This window comes from Mauremys mutica, chromosome 7 (assembly GCF_020497125.1).
Source record: "Mauremys mutica isolate MM-2020 ecotype Southern chromosome 7, ASM2049712v1, whole genome shotgun sequence".
Taxonomy (NCBI): domain Eukaryota; kingdom Metazoa; phylum Chordata; order Testudines; family Geoemydidae; genus Mauremys; species Mauremys mutica.
Genome location: NC_059078.1, coordinates 86,966,810 through 86,984,907, shown reverse-complemented (window position 1 = coordinate 86,984,907; position 18,098 = coordinate 86,966,810). Strand labels below are relative to the sequence as shown.

General features: G+C 45.5%; 1 protein-coding gene across 5 annotated transcripts in view; it reads right to left on the bottom strand.

Annotated features, from left to right (window-relative positions):
• The window catches only part of LOC123374114 (prosaposin-like), a 36,610-nt gene extending 19,036 nt beyond the window's left edge, over positions 1-17,574 (bottom strand). Inside the window, exons 1-4 of one of the 5 annotated variants that reach the window (XM_045023641.1) lie at positions 17,428-17,574; positions 2,008-2,141; positions 569-643; positions 133-258 (exon numbers count right to left, since the gene is read on the bottom strand). In XM_045023641.1, the coding sequence (XP_044879576.1) occupies positions 133-258; positions 569-643; positions 2,008-2,141; positions 17,428-17,464 (372 nt within the window). In that variant the 5' untranslated portion in view covers positions 17,465-17,574. Of the gene's footprint in view, positions 1-132; positions 259-568; positions 644-2,007; positions 2,145-9,142; positions 9,263-17,427 lie in introns of those variants that run through there. The other 4 variants (XM_045023640.1, XM_045023645.1, XM_045023643.1 and 1 more) reach the window with 4 other exon arrangements.
• Between the last annotated feature and the right edge of the window lie 524 nt (positions 17,575-18,098).

Sequence of the window (18,098 nt, the reverse complement as noted above, 5' to 3'; positions counted from 1 at the left end):
AGTTAGTAATCTCATTCGTATCTGTTTAAAGGATTAAACCCACCCACCACTTGCCCTACAAGGGACAAAACTCAGAGACATGGCATAGTTTTTCAATTTAAGGTTTTCAAAAATTATTTACAGTCAACTTACTAACTCTTCTTTGATCAGGTCCATGACAACTGGTAGGTAAGCATCCACGGTCTCCTTGCATTCAGATACCAGGCCTTGGTCAGGAAGGAACTCACATATCTTCTCGATATAAGAACGGATCTCACCCTAGGAGATGAGAGGAGGGTTATTGGCTGTGTTCATGCATGCAGCCGCACAGAGATGTGCCAGTTCTTCATTCTCAGAGAATGACTATACGCAATCTGGAAACACGAACTCTGAAGTGGGGTGGGGTGTGATGATACAGGTCTTTGCTCTCCAAGACCAGATCTTCCCAGAGCCACCAGTGTTGATACTCACTGCACTAATACTTCTTTCAACACTAGTTTTTAAAAGCATTAAGTCCCATTTGGCGATCACTCCCCCTCCCTGGGGGATCACCACTACTACAATGAAGTCATAGTGCCCTTAAGCTTACCTCTGTGCCATTGTCCTTCAAGAGATTCCCAGCCACTGTTACAACCTCTTTACATAAGTCACATGGGATGCTTTTCTGAGGAAAAGCAAACAAAAGTTACTTCAGAGGGACCTAAAAGTTAGTAAATATACTAAGCTTTCCTTGCGCATTGCATTTTTCAAGACTTTCGTGCTTTATTTCCTCTCTTCCAAAAATAGGCCAATTCTCTTCCTGTTCGATCCCAAAGTCAAGGCCATTTCAAATGTGTTAAGTTCCAGTTTCTAGGATAGACTGATGTCAGATACAAAACCAACATATATGGGTGGAAGAAAGCAAAGTAATAGCACATCTACTGCAATAAGAAATATTACAAATACAACATGTTCTCTTTCACATATGACTGTGTGAAAATTTGCTTTTGATATGCCTATCTTAAAGGGACTTTCCTGTTCCACCTTCCCCTTCAAGATATTAAGGCTCCTGAGATAGTTTTTGACTGTTCTGTTTAGGAATTAGGTGGAAAGCATGCCACCATTTGATTTTGAGTTGAAGAAGAAGAATAGAAATAAGATCAGAATGACGCAAAAACTGTAGTCCAAAACTAGCAAGAGTGGAGATCAGATGCCAAATCTTCCCATAACCAATTTTTTAATCAAGCTAAAACATTGCCTCTGGGACATGGTATTCAATCAATTTTTGGTCCTGTCTGTAGCAAAACGAGTAAAACAAGGGGGTAGGAGGTGGAAACAGATGGTCTAGTAGAACTAGCCAGTCTTGTACCCTCCAACACATTTCCTGATGCATTTATACACAAATGTTAACCATATTAAAACATACTTTCTCAAGCACACAGATTTGGAAGGCGCACTGATTATACCATTATGGAGATGAAGGTCATTGCCACAATATAAGTTTCCACAGAAAATGCAGTACATGATAAGTCTTCGGAAACAGTGCAGGCATATATACAATTAAAATTTTATTTATTTTTCCATTGTGACACCTTCAAATTTAGTGTGGTTCAGTGAGATCTCTGCAGCCATAATGGATGTTAGACACCAGGCATTAAGTTTATAGGATTCACTCCTGGAAGCATAAAAGGAATAAGTTTACATAGCTCATTTGGTCTCTGTCCAGGATGGTCTCTAGGTTATTCTTCCCTCTCCTGCTACCCTACAAAAGGTGATTGGACTGACATAGGCAGAAGTTAGCAGAGTGTTCTTCCTTTCCTTCCATAGCTTGCATAAGAAAATCTTATTTCTTTCTAAGATCTGAATTAACACATTGTAGCCAAGTCTTTGATGCAAAAATTTTGGATGGCCTGAACATCTAGAAAAGAGAGTGATTCAAATGGCACCTTCCTTCTCCAAGTCAGAAACAAACATTAGGAACAATAAAGCAGCAGATGACAATACAGATGAGCAGAATGGTAGAGTGGAACAAGTCTCAATTACACTCACCACAGAAGGCTTGTTCCAGACAGTTTGCTGACAGTGTTTCACAGCTCCACATTGTGACGCAGTCCGCAAATTCTGACACCATATCTCAGGACCCTTCACGCAGTCTTTCTCCCACAAAAGGGGGCTTGCCACAGCTGCTGAAGAGAAGTAAATTTTCAAAATTGCACATCTGAAGGTCTCTCAGACCCTAAGTAAATAGTTACGCCACATGAACTTCTAGAGAAGTTCAATTAGCTTTTTAAAATAGATTTAAGACATTGATGCCCTTACATTTTAGGGTAGGAACTTACGCAGATTGTAGTCACGTTTATACACATCACCCCCCATTCCCACCTACTACCAGTCCCTACCCATACTTCCAACACAAACAAAATGCTAAGTTCTAATGCATACATATCTCTGAATATTTAATATGCCATCAGATCAACTAAGCACTTCTTTAACGAGCTTTCTAAAGTGTGGGCTTCTGAAGAACCACAATGCTCCAACTGGGCTGCTTTATTTCCCCTACTCCCCCACCTTTCCTCAAAGCGAATTAGACTTGGAAAACTGGTATGGAATAGCAACGATCCTTTTGAACGCTGAACTAGTCAGGGGCAGTATCACTATTTGGGAAGCAGTCCCAATAGGTGTGATCTATAGCCTTCTCATAAGGAGACCATGACACCAATGCAAACAAGCTGGTTTCATACTAAGGCAGAGGTGGGCAAACTTTTTGGCCCGAGGGCCACATTGGGGTTGTAAAACTGGATGGAGGGGCTGGTAGGGCAGGCTGTGCTTCCCCAAAACAGCCTGGCCCCCACCCCCTATCCACCCCCTCCCACTTCCCACCCCCTGACTGCCCCCCTCAGAATCTCTGACCCATCCAACCCCCCGCCCCCGCTCCTTGTCCCCTTGCCACCCCCTTCCGGGACCCCCACCTCTAACCAACCCCCGGGACCCCACCCCCTATCCAACCCCCCTGCTCCCAGTGCCCTGACCCCATCCAAACCCCCGCCCTCTGACAGGTCCCCTGGGACCCCACCCCCATCCAACCCCCCCCATTCCCATTCCCCCCCCCAAAAATTGTCAAAAACAGACTCCAACAACAAACTGTGGAATTGGAATTAATTTGCAAACTAGACACCATTAAATTAGACTTGAATAAAGACTGGGAGTGGATGGGTCATTATACAAAGTAAAAACTGCCATGCTAATTCTTCCCACTTCCCCCCCTCCCCCCAACACCACTGTTACTCACACCTGCTTGTCAACTGTTGGAAATGGGCCATCCTGATTATCACTACAAAAGTTTTTTTTTTTTTTTTTTTTTTTTTTTTTTTTTTAACAGCTCACCTTAATTACTCTCATTACAGTTGGTATGGCAACACCCATTTTTTCCATGTTCTCTGTGTGTGTGTGTGTGTGTATATATATACACACACACACACACACACACACACACCCCTTCCTACTGTATTTTCCACTCCATGCATCCGATGCAGTGGGTTTTAGCCCACAAAAACTTATGCTCAAATAAATTGGTTAGTCTCTAAGGTGCCACAACTACTCCTGTTTTTTTGCTGATACAGACTAACACAGCTAACACTCTGAAACCTGTCACTGTGCCTGCTACTTTCAGTATGATGTGTAAATTATATTTTGCAATATGTTTTCACCTAGTTACCACCACCCTCTCACCTGCACCCTCTCCAAAACACTCTTGTTTGCACTAGCTCAGTTGCATAGAGTCTTTACAGAACCAAATAGATTAAGGAAAAGCCATACTTTAGCTTCAAGGTTCTCTTCAGTTAAAAAACCCCAGCCACCATCACAGCACGCAATGCTAGCTAAACATGCTATTCATTCATGAGCAAGATCTCTTAAGAGGTTAATTGTGAAGTACTGGAGAGACTTCATCAGGAATTATTAATCCAGTATTTACAAAAGTGCAGAGTGCCTGCTGATCAAGAATCTGGAATTTCGGTCTGCTTAGTCATTTTAAAGGGACACCCACACCCGTAACATCCAAGAACATGTTGAGGTATCTCCTCACAATGTGTTCTCCCCTCACAGGACACTGAAAGATAGGGGACAGGCTAAGCTAAAGGCATAAATACCCATCCTGATGGGAAAGCAACAGTTCTCACAAGGGGGCACTGTCAATCCACCCAACTTTTTTGGGTTCATTGCCAACATTTGCCAAGGCTCCTCCTACAAGTCATTTGCATACACCACATCTAGCTTCCATCTCATGTACTTTACAGCATCTCTAGACCTGTAGAGCTGCATTGCAACACCTTCTTTGAGAATGGTTTCAGGGCTTCCGCTATCTAATACAAAAAGAATGCTCATATCTTTTACCTGAATCCGCTAAACATCTGTATTACAGATGTAATGCACTGTTGCCTTTACCGATGGCCCATCATGGGACAAGTTATGAGAGACCACAGAGAGAGAGTCTTCCTGAACAATTTTACTCTACAGATTAGAATACTAAAAGGTACTTACTAAAAAGCCAGCTGTAAACACTGGTAGAGAGCAATGGTGGTTCTCAACATTACGTCACACCAAGTCCACTCTCTCCAAATCCATCCAGTCTGAGAGTAGACAGCAACTCAAGCATTTAGGCTACATGCCCTGGATTACAAAACTCTAATCCCAGAAGAAGCAGGATTTTCATTTGAGAGACCAGAGCTATGTGCATGTGCTCACATGTGCTTCTAGAGACAAATAGCCCTGGCTACAGCCTGAACTACGAAGTGATCTCAACCCAAATTCTGCAGCACCTGGCGAAAGATCAGAACTATGTAGCAGCTTCAGATTATACTAAATAAAAAAAATTTAAAAAAAATAAATGTGTATATCATCCTTTGTTATTTGTACAAAGATTTCTTTTTTTTTTTTTTTTAATTCTCCCAGATTTTCTGCACATCACAGCAGTTTGCACTGAAAACACATAACTGTACAGAAGCCATTCAGGGCTGGGGCCAAGAAGGTTTCGTAGCTACATAGGGGCCATCTGAGGTTTTGGCAAAGAGGAAGGGATGACACTCTTCTTTCCCTCCTCCTTGAGGCTAGGACAGGAGTGGGCTGGTTGTTTTGTTGGGGGGTTTTTTAAGTTAAATTTCCAATCCAGCTAACAGCTACTCAATGACCTAATATATAATCAGGCTATCGCTATACTTGCACTTCAAAGCGCTATCACGGCAGCGCTTTGAAGCGCTAAGTGTAGTCAAAGCGCCAGCGCTGGGAGAGAGCTCTCCCAGTGCTGTCCGTACTCCACCTCCTTGTGGGGAATAACGTACAGCGCTGGGAGCCGCGCTCCCAGCGCTGGGGCTTTGACCACACTGGCGCTTTGCAGCGCCGCAATTTGCAGCGCTGGAGAGGGTGTGTTTTCACACCCTGCTGCAGTGCTGCAAATTTGCAAGTGTAGCCATGGCCTATGTCAGCTATTACAGTTACAAATTTGTACTTGTCCCAGCTGTGGTTTTTTTTTTAAAGCAATGTTTACATTAGGTTTCAGAGTGGACATTCCCTTGAGTAGAATGGGGAACAGTTCACACCTATCAACTATAGTTTGAGGCTATCTAAACTCAGAAAAACAATTTTAAATAACTTTACACCAGTGACTATCTGGGAGATTACGTTTACAACCGTAAGATCTAAAAAAAATTTTTGGAAAAACAAAACTTATATTCAGGAGTATGATTCTGCAGAAGTTCATAGCACTATGTAATCCATCCACAGGCCCTTGCTTATAGGCAGACCGTTTGGATTAGAATCTTTAAGACCAGTAAGATATTCACAAGACTTACTAAAAAAGTCTTGTGAAACTGCTTGCTCCACTGCTCACGAGATTCATATTGTTGAGATTTGGGAATAATAAGAGTGGATTAAGTTTTTGGTTGGACTTTACTTTGAGTCACTAGTGGATAGTTACTGACTTCTATAGAGGAGATATCAGGAGGTGAATGTTCTTTTCTGCCCACTGATTAGTAAGGGGAGCTGTCCTCATTTTGCTCTGTAGTCGCTGTTGCTGAAGCCCCTGTGTATATTTGCTTGCAGAATGCTACCTGTTGAATTTCTATTGGCCTTTCAGTCAAATTGGCATAATGGGCTATTAAAACTCAGGCCCCAGATTGAAAGTATAATTTGACTAGATGGGAGCAAATAGATACAACCCTCTGCTAAAGTTACAGCCTTTTCTTTGACACAGACTTGATTAGTTTTCCTTTTAATGTTTTTATGAACAGTCTGACGTTCCTTCATTCATTTATTATGAGAGTCAGGTTTAGCATATGGTGTCCAATTTACATGTCTAATGAAACTCTGATTGAACTTTACTGGCTGACTTAAAAAAAATCATTCAACTGCAGTATATTTCTACTGGGTTTAAGTTTCCTTGAGAGACCATCTCAGGTGGCTTATAGGATGACAAAAATGCCTCGCTGTAGATTTTCTCCCATTTGTTTAGCAAAACCTTTGATTTGGCAGCTGCTTTGGTAGAGGCATCAGCTCCTGGATGTGAATATATTGCAACAGAATGGTTAATTATGACATCCCTCTTCTTTGCTTGTGCTGTTTCTATGTTTTTTTTTTTGTACTAAGTCAGAGTCTTAGTACAAGGCAAAGCATAGCAAGGGAGCATGACAAGACAAGTGATATCGGTTACAGATATTTTACTAATTCTTCATTATGATGTATGTAGGTTTTGAGCAGAAAATATGAGGAGGGAAGTATGAAGGAGACCAGCACCCTTTAGAGTAGCTTCGGGAACTATTAGATGGCATGTTATTTTAATGGCATTACATTTTAATGAGATATTATAAAGTTATTACTAGATAAATTCATGAAGGATAGGTCCATCAATGGCTAATAACCAGGATGCGTAGGAATGGTGTCCCTACCCTCTGTTTGCCAGAAGCTGGGAATGGATCACTTGAAGATTACCTGTTCTGTTCATTTCCTCTGGGACACCTGGCATTGGCCACTGTTGGAAGACAGGATACTGGGCTAGACGGACCTTTGATCTGGCCCAGTATGGCTATTCTTATGTTCTTGTTCTCTCTCTCTCTCTCTCCCCCCCACCCCCCCCAACACAATCCTGATTCCCTAAACTTTAGTTGGCTCTAACCATTATTGCATTTACCAAGCCTCAGCCACAGACATTGCTAAAAGGCTCCCCATATCCTATGGAACTGAAGTACAACTTGTATTTGAGAATCCTTTCATGGCAGGAAAAAAAACTCAGTTCAGGCAGAAGCCAGGTGACGAACAAGGCCGTCTACTGGTCCATACTACTAAACCAACATTTGAAATAATGAATTCAGAAGTTTTTTGAAAAGCACAAATGTAGTAGTGGATCTGTTTAACTAGACAGGGATGATGGCAATATAGTGAATAAGAGTCCTAGATTAAGGGGTGGTATTAAACCTATTGTGTTATGTCAGTGCAATCTTCTATGCAGACATATTTAAAACTTGCATCCGAAGAAGTGGGTATTCACCCACGAAAGCTCATGCTGCAAAACGTCTGTTAGTCTATAAGGTGCCACAGGATTCTTTGCTGCTTCTACAGAACCAGACTAACACGGCTACCCCTCTGATATTTAAAACCAGGCTTGCTATAGTTTAGCTTATATCGATTAGATTTTTTCTTTTAAACTAAAGTGAAATGAGCCTGCTTTAAACCAAAACTAAGTCAGAGGGGTTTGCACAAGTTTAACAGGTTTGTTTGGTTTTAAAAACCACCTTTTGTTAAACCAGGATAATTGTGTTTGAGTTGTACTTAAGTTCTTATCTAGAGACAAGTCCAACAGAGCTGTTTCACAAACTTCTTTCTGCAGGAAGGTTAACCATCAGTTCTATTCTTTTTGTGCCCATGTTGTTTATGTGGCCACTAGACTCTTGACAGAACAAACATGTGTTAACCACACCTATTAATTGTTATCAGTTTTGAGCTACATACCTTTAATATAAATTTCTGCTCCTTGGCTCTATATTGGACAGAGATTCATAAAATGAGAGCAGCATGGACTGCTCTATTTGCCAGCAAGGCATGCAAATAATGAGCATCTTTTGATTAGAAAGAGTGGGAATAATATGCTTTTTTCAGGTTACCAGGTTGGTACAGAGAACACTAACAGTGTGATGCAAGTCTTGTACTTCTTACAGTGAGCAGGACCCAGCTGGAATAAGATTTTTAAAGGAACACCATCCAATAATTGTATGGTGCAAGTAAAAACAGAAAACTTACAATAATACAAAATATGGTTTTCATTTGACAGCACTACTTCCTTTTTAGCAAGTTCCCATTTGCTTGGAAAATCCCCAAAACTTGGAAATACGATCATAAAAAACTGGTAGGTAAAGTACCCAAAAATACATTTAGCTCATTTTCTGAAGTTGCATAGATTATGAGTTTGCTGCAGTGCTTTTAAACAATAGTCTGAACACTCAAATTGAGCCTCTAGGTCACAACAAAGCATCCTCACACATCTTTCCACCAGTAGCTTTTAAAAAAAATGTGAACTTGGTTTAGTATCCGCTCTTCACTCCTGAATGCAACAGCAGAGTAATGCAATGCAACACAAGAGGGGCTATACACAAGTGCTAGTCAAGTCAATCATGGCACACAGAACTTTCCTACAGAAGAACAATCCTCAGTCAGGTATCAGGAGAAGCCACAAGCTTTAGAAGGTGAATGAATAAGACGCTCATGTAGGGAAGATGAGGCAGGTGGACAGTCAGCTGACTGACAGTATCCTTTCAGCTGTAAAGAACAAAGAAACAGGAAAGCACAGGATGGAAGGCGAGATTAATAATGAAGATATGAACTAAAGAACCAATCACCCATAGTGGCTACAGGGATGATGACTAACCAAATGAGTTCTTTCTGGGCACAGATCATTGGTTTATTCTAGTTTTTCCAATCTCACTCTAGCACAGCAATCAGCCTTTAGCTCAGGGGTTGCAGTGGATCTGCCTGCTGCAGGCACCACCTCCCACAGCTCCCAGTGGCTGGGGGGGGAAGAGGGACAGAGATACCATCACTAGTCGCCAGGCAGAGTCAGCCATGGAGGCAGCATCACTTCCCCCCCCAGACAGTGAATATAACCAAGTCAAAATACTGAACACAACTAACCGATGCACACCTTGCTGCAATCCTGAAGGTTTCAACTGCTCCATCACTGAGGCCAAACCTCAACATACGGACAGAACTGAAGCGTTGCCAAGTGTCCGGGAAACACTAAAAACTCTCTGGCAGGCAACGAGTTGTATAAAGTTTGTGATACAGGAGAGCCAGGGAGCAGTGGTAGAGTATTTGAGGGGAAATATATAAGCCCAAGGCTAATTAAGGTGTGGTTCCCTGTAAACTAGCGAGGGAGGCTACAAGTTAATTGGAGCACCTGCAGTCAATTAAGGTCCTCTCAGGAACCTAATAAAACCCCCTCTGCTTCAGGCAGACAGGGAGAAGGAGGAAGGAGAGAGGACTGGAGCATGGAGGTGTGCTGTGAGACTTGAAAGATCAGAGAACTGAAATAAGGGAAACCCTGCCCCACCAGCTGAGGGAGACTTCCTCCCCCAGTATTTAAGGACCGAAGGTACCCACCCAAGGGGGAAGAGGGTGAGAACCCGCAGGGGTTGAGAGTAAGGTGTGAAGCCAGACCCCTCCTCTACTACCTTCCTGGGCCACTGGGAGGATTTGAGGGCTGGCACTGGCCCTAAGGTAAACTGAGTTTGAGACCCCTGCTTTAGTTGGTAGCAATGACTACCTTGTCTAGCCTAACGCACATTCCCAACTCTACACTACAGAATAGCCATCTGCAGAATTTCTGTACATTCTATATGCTCATACCACCCTTTAATAACCAACATTTTAGGTTGTTCTGTACTTTCCTCATAACCAGTGGCCATCATCTTGGCACCTCCTAAGGGCTACATATCTCTTCCCCTCCTGCCCACAAGCTGGGATACAACTTTTATAATATGTTTTGCTGACACCACTATGTCTAATGCCTATTCAGTGGGGGGTTTCTCCCCTCTTCCTAATTTGTATTCCTCACCCTACTAATGTTGAGGTGCCCTTCTCCTTTAGATTGGTATATTAATTTCAATTTATCATATATGTCAATTTGTTGCCATGGCACTCTTCTGAAGATGTTCCCATCCTAAAATGTCCAAAAGCTGGTGTTAGTTCACAGTCCTGTGATTGCCCGATGTCATTATGGACAAACTTCCCCCTTAAACATTCTATTCCCAATTCCCCAAAACTCAGGAGTGGCCATTACACCATTTAGCTGTGTCAAAGTTCATAGGCCTCAAGCCTTATGCAAACTGCTGAAGGCAGGATACAGGCCTGTAGGTTCCTTGCATTATTGCTGACTAATATAAATGCTAATGCTGGGTCTATGAGCTACAAGTTTCCCCCACTGTTCTTCTGTTTCTACAGCTAGCAGTTTCATGCAAGTTTATGGAAGTCTACTGTTGTAATTGACTAGTATATAAAATGCAAGAAGGAAACCCACAACAGTAAGATTTCTGCTCCTTTTAAGATTTATTTAATTGGGGATGATAGCAGGGAGAAATTTAAAGTTTATAGACCTGAAAAGAGCTGCCCTATTCAAGTCCCTATTCTTTTATAATAGCCTCTTTCACATGACAGGAGAAGTGAATCCTCACTGTGACAGCACTTGGTTTGTTGCCAGCACTGGACAGGCCAGGGGAGAAGTGAGGACAAAGTGCTGTCCATTACAATCATACAGCTTTTAGTACTTGCTGGATAAACCCAATGAGATTAACCTTTAAATTATCTATAGTATCCTTTTAATTTGTATAGTCATTTATTTTCGATGTCATCCACTTTTAGATGTTTTCTCTTTACAAGGGCTCCTACATTGTAAAAGTTTAAGGTGTAGGTGCCCTGCCTACAATAACCTTGTGCCCCCCCACACACCTTTTTGGGTCAGGACCCCTACAATTACAACATGTGAAATTTCAGATTTAAACAGCTGAAATCATGACTATGACCATGAAATTGGCCAAAATGGACCATGAATTTGGTTGGGTTCTAATTATTACATTGGAAAGAATGCTCAAGACCCATTATGTTGTCTTCAACTATTGCCCCGTTCCTTCCTCCCACAAATGAATTCACTTGTGCCATTTGATATAGTTTCATGTAATATACGAAACTAGAGGAAGTAGTCTGTCTAGACCAGGGGTGGGTAAACTACGGCCTGCAGGCCACATCCAGCCCACCAGCTGATTTAATCTGGTCCCCAAGCTCCTGCTGGGGAGCTGGGTCTGGGGCCACTCTGCACATGCGTGCCACGGCTCCCAGAAGCAGCAGCATGACCCCCCTCCAGCTTCTACGTGCAGGAGCAACAAAGGGGCGCCACACACTGCCTCCGCCCCAAGTGCTCCCACTGGTCAATTTGGGAGCTGCAGGGGTGACACCTGCAGACGGGGCAGCGCACAGAGTGTGCTTGGTCACACCTCTGCATAGGAGCCAGAGAGGGGGCATGCCACTGCTTCAGGGAACTGCTTGAGGTAAGCGCTGCCTGGAACCCGCACCTCTGAGCCCCTCCTGCGCCCCAGCCCCTGCTCCAGCCCTGCTCCCCAAACCCCTCAATCCCAGCCCAGAGCACCCTCCAGCACCCCAAACCCCTCATCCTGAGCCCCACCCCAGAGCCTGCACCCCCAGCTGGAGCCATCCCCCTCTGCCCCAGCCCTGATCCCCCTCCAAACCCCTCAGCCCCAGCCTGGAGCACCCTCCTATACCCCAAATCGCTCATCCCAAGCCCCACCCCAGAGCCTGCACCCCCATCTGGAGCCATCCTCCCCTCCCACACGCACATCCACCCACACCAGCCCGAAGCCCCATCCTGCACCCCAATCCCAATATCATGAACATTCATGGCCTGCCATACAATTACCATACCCAGACGTGGCCCTCAGGCCAAAAAGTTTGCCGACCTCTGGTCTAGAGAGTCAAAGCTTCTTCACGCCACATTACCTGCTATTTTATCTTGTTGATTAAGTCTTTTATAGGCAAAGCAACATAAAAGCCTCACCCAGATTCCCAATTCTTCAGGGTTTGTCTTCACATACAGCACTTCAGCTGCACTGGTGCAGCTACACTGCTGTAGCAGTTTAATAAAGACACTACTATGCAGACATAGTTAATCCACCTCCCTATGGTACCTATGGGCTTGTCTACATTACCCGCTGGATCGGCAGGCAGCGATCGATCCAGCAGGGGTCGATTTATCACATCTAGTTTAGACGCAATAAATCGCCCGCTGAGCACTCTCCCGTCGACTCCAGTACTCCACCAGAGCGAGAGGCACAGGCGGAGTTGATGGGAGAGCGTCAGCCGTTGACTTACCACAATGAAGACACTGCGGTGAGTAGATCTAAGTACATCGATTTCAGCTACGTTAGTCACATAGCTGAAGCTGCGTAACTTAAAATCAATTATCTCCCCCCGACCCCGCTTCCCCTCAGCGTAGACCAGGCCTAAGTCAACTGGAGAAGCTTTCCCTCAACATAGTGCTGACTACACCGGGGTTAGGTCGGTATAACTACAGTAACTCCTCACTTAGCGTCCTCCCGCTTAACATTGTTTCGAAGTTACATCGCTGCTCCATTAGAGAACATGCTCTTTTAAAGTTGTGCAATGCTCCCTTGTAAAGTCAGCCAAACGACTTATAAAGGAGTATTGCACAAGTTCCTCTTCCCCACCTCCTCCCCCTCTCCTCTTCCCTCTCTCCAGTGCTTCCCCCACCACTTAGGACAGTGGTCCCCAACCTTTTCCGGGTGGCGGGCGCTGGATGACGAGCCACCAAGGACCATGGCCGGTGGACAAGCATCCGCCGAAATGCGGCCGAGAAGCAGCAACGTCAAGAGGCGTAGCCACCAAAATGCCACCAAAAATCAGCAGCATTTCGGCGGCGCTGCCTCTTGGTGACGCCGCTTTTTGGCAGCATTTTGATGGCTGCTTGTCCGCCGGCCAGTACACAGGTGCACATAGATGCCGCGGCAGGGGAAAGCACTTCTCCTCTCCGGCCGCTGGCTGCCCCTGCTCCTCCTGAGTCCTCCGGCCCGTGCTTGCAGGGCCACATTCCGAAAGGGGCTTTAGAGCTGCAGACCAGGGCCCTGCAGCCCCTAAAGCCCCTGCGTTCCAGGTGGCCCTGCTGGGGGGGGGGGGGGCCCGCAGCTCCCAGAACTGCAGCCATGGGGGAGGTGCCGCACTGCGCAGAGCCACATGCACACCCCCTGCACCAAACAGGAGCTGCCTCAAGTAAGTGCTCTGCACCTCCTGCCTCCTCCCACACCCCCACCTGAGCTCCCTCCCGCACCCTGAGCCCCAGGAGTAAGCCGGGGCACCTCTCCACCACAGTACAGTATATACCTTTTGTCTGCCCCCCAAAAATTTCCTTGGAACCTTAGCCCCTGCATTTACATTAAATCTTATGGGAAAATTGGATTCATTTAACATTGTTTCACTTAAAGTTGCATTTTTCAGGAACATAACTACAACGTTAAGTGAGGAGTTACTGTACATTGATTGCTCAGGAGGGTGCATTTTTCACACCCCCGAGCGACATAATTATACCAATACAGACTTGGCCTCAGTCTTCTGACTCTTTTCAGCTATAGGTCCACCTCACATACTCCATTTACTGCATACCACCAAATTATACCTGCCAACCGCATCCAAAAAACAGAGCAGAAAGGGATTGCTCAAGGATTGAGGATGAAAAGCAGCAGCTGTCAGAGCTACACAAAAGACCAAAATGATTAGTGGGGCACTCAGTTTTAGCAAGTATATTTTAAAAGGCACCTGTATCTGAGAAGCATACTTACTTTGTAATATCCAACAAGATTTTTAAGACCTGCTTATTTCTATAGTGTCTTCTTTAAAATTAAGGTGGTGAATGCATGGGTACAAATAACAGCCTTAAGTTTTTACATTCATCAGCCACATTAAAATGAGCTTCCAAACAATTCCTTTTAGACATGACAGACAAAGCTAGACTTTAATAGCTCATGAAGTCAAACTATGCTGCAACATTTTCAATAGTAAGGAAACCGATTTGAACCTGCATGATTCTTCCAAAGAGAAGTAATTAGTGACCATAGCAAAACTCATGTGAGCAAGCACAGACCAACAGTATTTATAGAATAAACAGGTCTAACAAAAGTCCTCTGTTGTGCTCAATTGTTTCAGGGAGAGGCAGCAGAACCAGGCAGGGCCTCACCCCACACACACTCCCCAACCCCAGCTGAAGTATGGGAGGCTGATCTACATTCCCTCCCCTGCAAAAAAAAAAAAAAAAAAAAAAAAAAAAAGTTTTCCCATCCCCACAATAGCTCAGAGACCACCAGTACAGGACCCAGCAATGTTTCCACACCCACACAGGCAAGAGAGTACGACCCAAGAAGGGCTGGAGTGATCAGCAGAGCTTGACTTCAGGCCAGCTGCTGGGGAGCCGGTTGAAACAGCTCTCCTCTCCCCACCTTCCAGCCACTGTAGTCAGACACCCAACCCAGGGGATGGGCAGGAGCATGCACAGAGGTGGGGGGAAAGGCACCAGCATCTGGGCACAGGACCTCAAGGTACCAAGAAATAGCAATAAGAACTAACAAGCTGGCCCTTCCCAGCCTGTAGCAACCCCCTCACTCCACCTCTACCCACCCCTTTTATAACCAGACTAATTCACCCTCATGATCATACTTTACCTAAATACCATACATAAAGTCTGAAAAATGCTTTCAGAAAAGTTTCAGAATGCAGTTACATATTAAAACAAAAAAGCTGTGTCATATAGCTCTGGCCAACTATGCACTATCTTTTCAGTAAAAAGAACAAGAGTCTTGTGGCACCTTAGAGACTAAAATTTATTTGAGCATAAGCTTTCGTGGGCTACAGCCCACTTCATTGGATGCATAGAATGGAACATATAAGAAGAGTGTATATATACACACTTACAGAGAAGGTGCCATATCAACTCTAAGAGGCTAATTAATTAAGATGACCTTTTAGCAGCAGGAAAAAAACTGTAGTAGTGATAATCAAGATGGTCAATTACAGACAGTTGACAAGTGTAAGGATAGTTATCAAAAGGAAACAGATTCAAGTAGTGTAATGACTCAGCCATTGCCCCTCTCTATTCAGTCTTTGCAGTGTGACCTGCTGCATCTCATCAGTTATTTCTATGGATTTCTAAACAGCCAAAAAGTCACCTAAAGAACAATGTGACTGAGTTATGGCTTAAAACCGTCTTTGCACTAAAGGGTTAAAAATCCATTTGCTCATTTACAAGTGAGAAGCTTCTGGATGTGTGGGGGGACCAATGCCATCAGTTTATGCAGACTATAGTTTAGAAAAGTGTTTAGTCACTGACTGCAAAAATACTTTTCCAATCAGAGTGATGCTGTGCTGTGTCTCCCTTGTTAGTCCAGAGACAACTGCCATATTTCTGCTGCTGTTCAGAGTTTTCCCAAGCTACAGAGTGAGGATTCACTGAGTATTGTCAATTTTCACTTCTACCATTCATAACCCTGTGGGTAGCTATGAAACTGACAAAAAAAAAATCTCACTTTGCCAACACTTGGCAAGGCTATGAACAGTAGCAAACAGAGGCATCAGAGCTATTCACTGAGGGGAAAAGAACTCTAAGCCACAGGGCAGACTAAAAACACCTCATCATCATCATCTGCAGCAAAGAGGCTGACAAGAGGAACAGAGTAATGGACACAGACATTAGCAGGCACCTGGGTTGGCAAGTGGAAGAACAAAGAAGGGTTCTTTGCCTTTACAGTAAAAAAAAGAGTTGGTAGGATTTCCAAACTTCAAGTATATCTGCCTCCAGCCAGTAGCAGTGAATCCCTGATGAGATACAGTATCCTGATACAAGTCTTAGCACAATCCCATTTTTCATTAACTGGTGTGGAGGTTGGCCTCTCCTCATCTGCACTTTGTCCCCAGACAGTGCTCCTCTATATAGTGTATTTGTTTTTGAATTAGGTATCAGGTTAATTTTTCAAGATCTGTTAGGTTTTTTGGGTAGATTTAAGATAGGTCCTTTATAAAGTCATGTGATGAACACTAGTCCGCAAGAAACCCTCTCAAATATTTTTTGTGTAGTCCTTTCTTCATCTATCACCTTGTCTGTCAACTCCCCCAATATTTTGTTTTATTAAGAATACAGACTGTGCCAGGGCACAGAACATTTAGTTATTTACTAAGTAAAATACTAAACCCATAGCACTATGGAAGCACTGAATATCAAACTAAATTGCATCATGATGAGTACTGCAGTGTCATTAGTAAAGTAATAGTAAGGCTCCAGGCAAGATTTATTTTCTGCTGACTCTCCACCCACAACATTCTCTTGAATGCTTTTTCCTTTTCTTCAGGGTTTTGGCAACCAACAGTGTTTTACAATGCTGTGTCATTTACAGCAAGAGTCAGCATTATCTTTTGAAGAATGTGCCCTGATACAAAGATTTTTTGTAGACAAAAAATCCTTTGAACATTTAAGATATAAAGCTAAAGATTCTAGTGCTCGCTAGACATAAGGAGTTTAAGGTGTTGTGATCATTTCGCAGGCTTGTTTTATTCTGGAAGTACTGAAAATCATAAACATGATTAATTTTAATAGTCAATACTGTTAGCATTCAACTGACATCTGAAAAATCAAAATTAGTAAGAACACACCAACCTATTGCCCTGCCCACCTATACAAAATAAGGAGTTGATTGTAAACAACATGAGCAAAGATATTACAAGAGCTACAGCTATTTTCTTCAGACTGGGAGGGCTGCGATCAGTCATTTAATAAAACATCTAGTCCCATGGAGGCTACTGAGATGGGTGACACTGACTGTGCCAGTGGCGGCTCTCACTCCACGGAAGATGTGATTAGTTAGCGCCCATCTCTGGCGTTTACACGGTCAAGACCCAGGCGGTATTTGCTGAGTCTGACGAGGCTCTGAGGACGGTATTTACCTGGTCTCTCTGGGTAGCGCCGACTGCACACGGCGGCCAAGAGACAGCGCAGCCTTTGGCCTGGATCACCCACCTCCGAGCCCTCGCCCGCCGGCGGGAAGGTTAACTCCCATGCCCACCCCAGCGGCGGGGAGGAGACCCGGCCCAGCGCTTCCGGGCACCTCTGCCCAGCCCCCCATACAGACACACACACCGGCCCCGCTGCCCCCGGGCAACTCCCGCTGCTGGAGCCGCTGCCCGGGCTCCGCCCTAGAGCCAACCGCCCGCAGGGGCGAGCCCCGCCGACCCGGGCACCAAGGGACGCGGGTTCGCCCCAGCCCGGAGTCTACCCGCAGCTACTGCTGCTGCTGCTGCCGCCGCCCCGTGAGCGGCCCCCAGCAGGGCCCCCGCCCAGCGCGCGCGCGGCCCGGCCCCGCTTACCAGCGGCCAACAGACACGGGAAAACCAGCAGCTGCATATCTGCGTCTCTGCAATGCGGAGCCGATCAGCTGATCGCAGCCTATATAAGCCCAGCCCGAGCCCCCGTCACTGCGCATGCTCTGCCCACCCTGGTGGGGGGGAACCCCCTCCCGCCTACCATTACGCATGCGCTCATCACGCCACAGCGGACCCCCCTCCCGCAGCGTTTTCACCATTGCGCATGCTCCTTTTCTCCGGGTCTTCTGACGCTAAATCATCTCGCCCTAAGGGGGAGGGGGGGGGTTCGCGGAGAAGGCGCGTGCGTAGGAGGGAGCGGTGTGGGGGGGATTGTGGGGGGGATGCTCAGACACCACGTGACAGGCAAGCCGCGGGCAGGGGCCGTTGGCTCAGGCCGCGCCGCCCCGTTATCTCTGTGCAGGGACGCGCCCGGGGGCGCCCGCAGGAGGCTGGCTGCGAGCGCCCCCTCCCCCCCCGGGACGGCTGCTGCGCGTTGCCGCCTAGCCCTGCAGCCAGCAACGGCCGCCGGCTGGAGGGCCCCGCCTGCCGCGTGACCCGGGCTTGCTCCGCCGCCCAGCGCGCCCCGTGACCGCCGTTAAGCCAAGCCGGGGGCTGCGGTCCGGCCCCGGGGAAGGAGGCCTGAAGAAGGGCTGGAGTAGCTGGAAAGCGGCCGT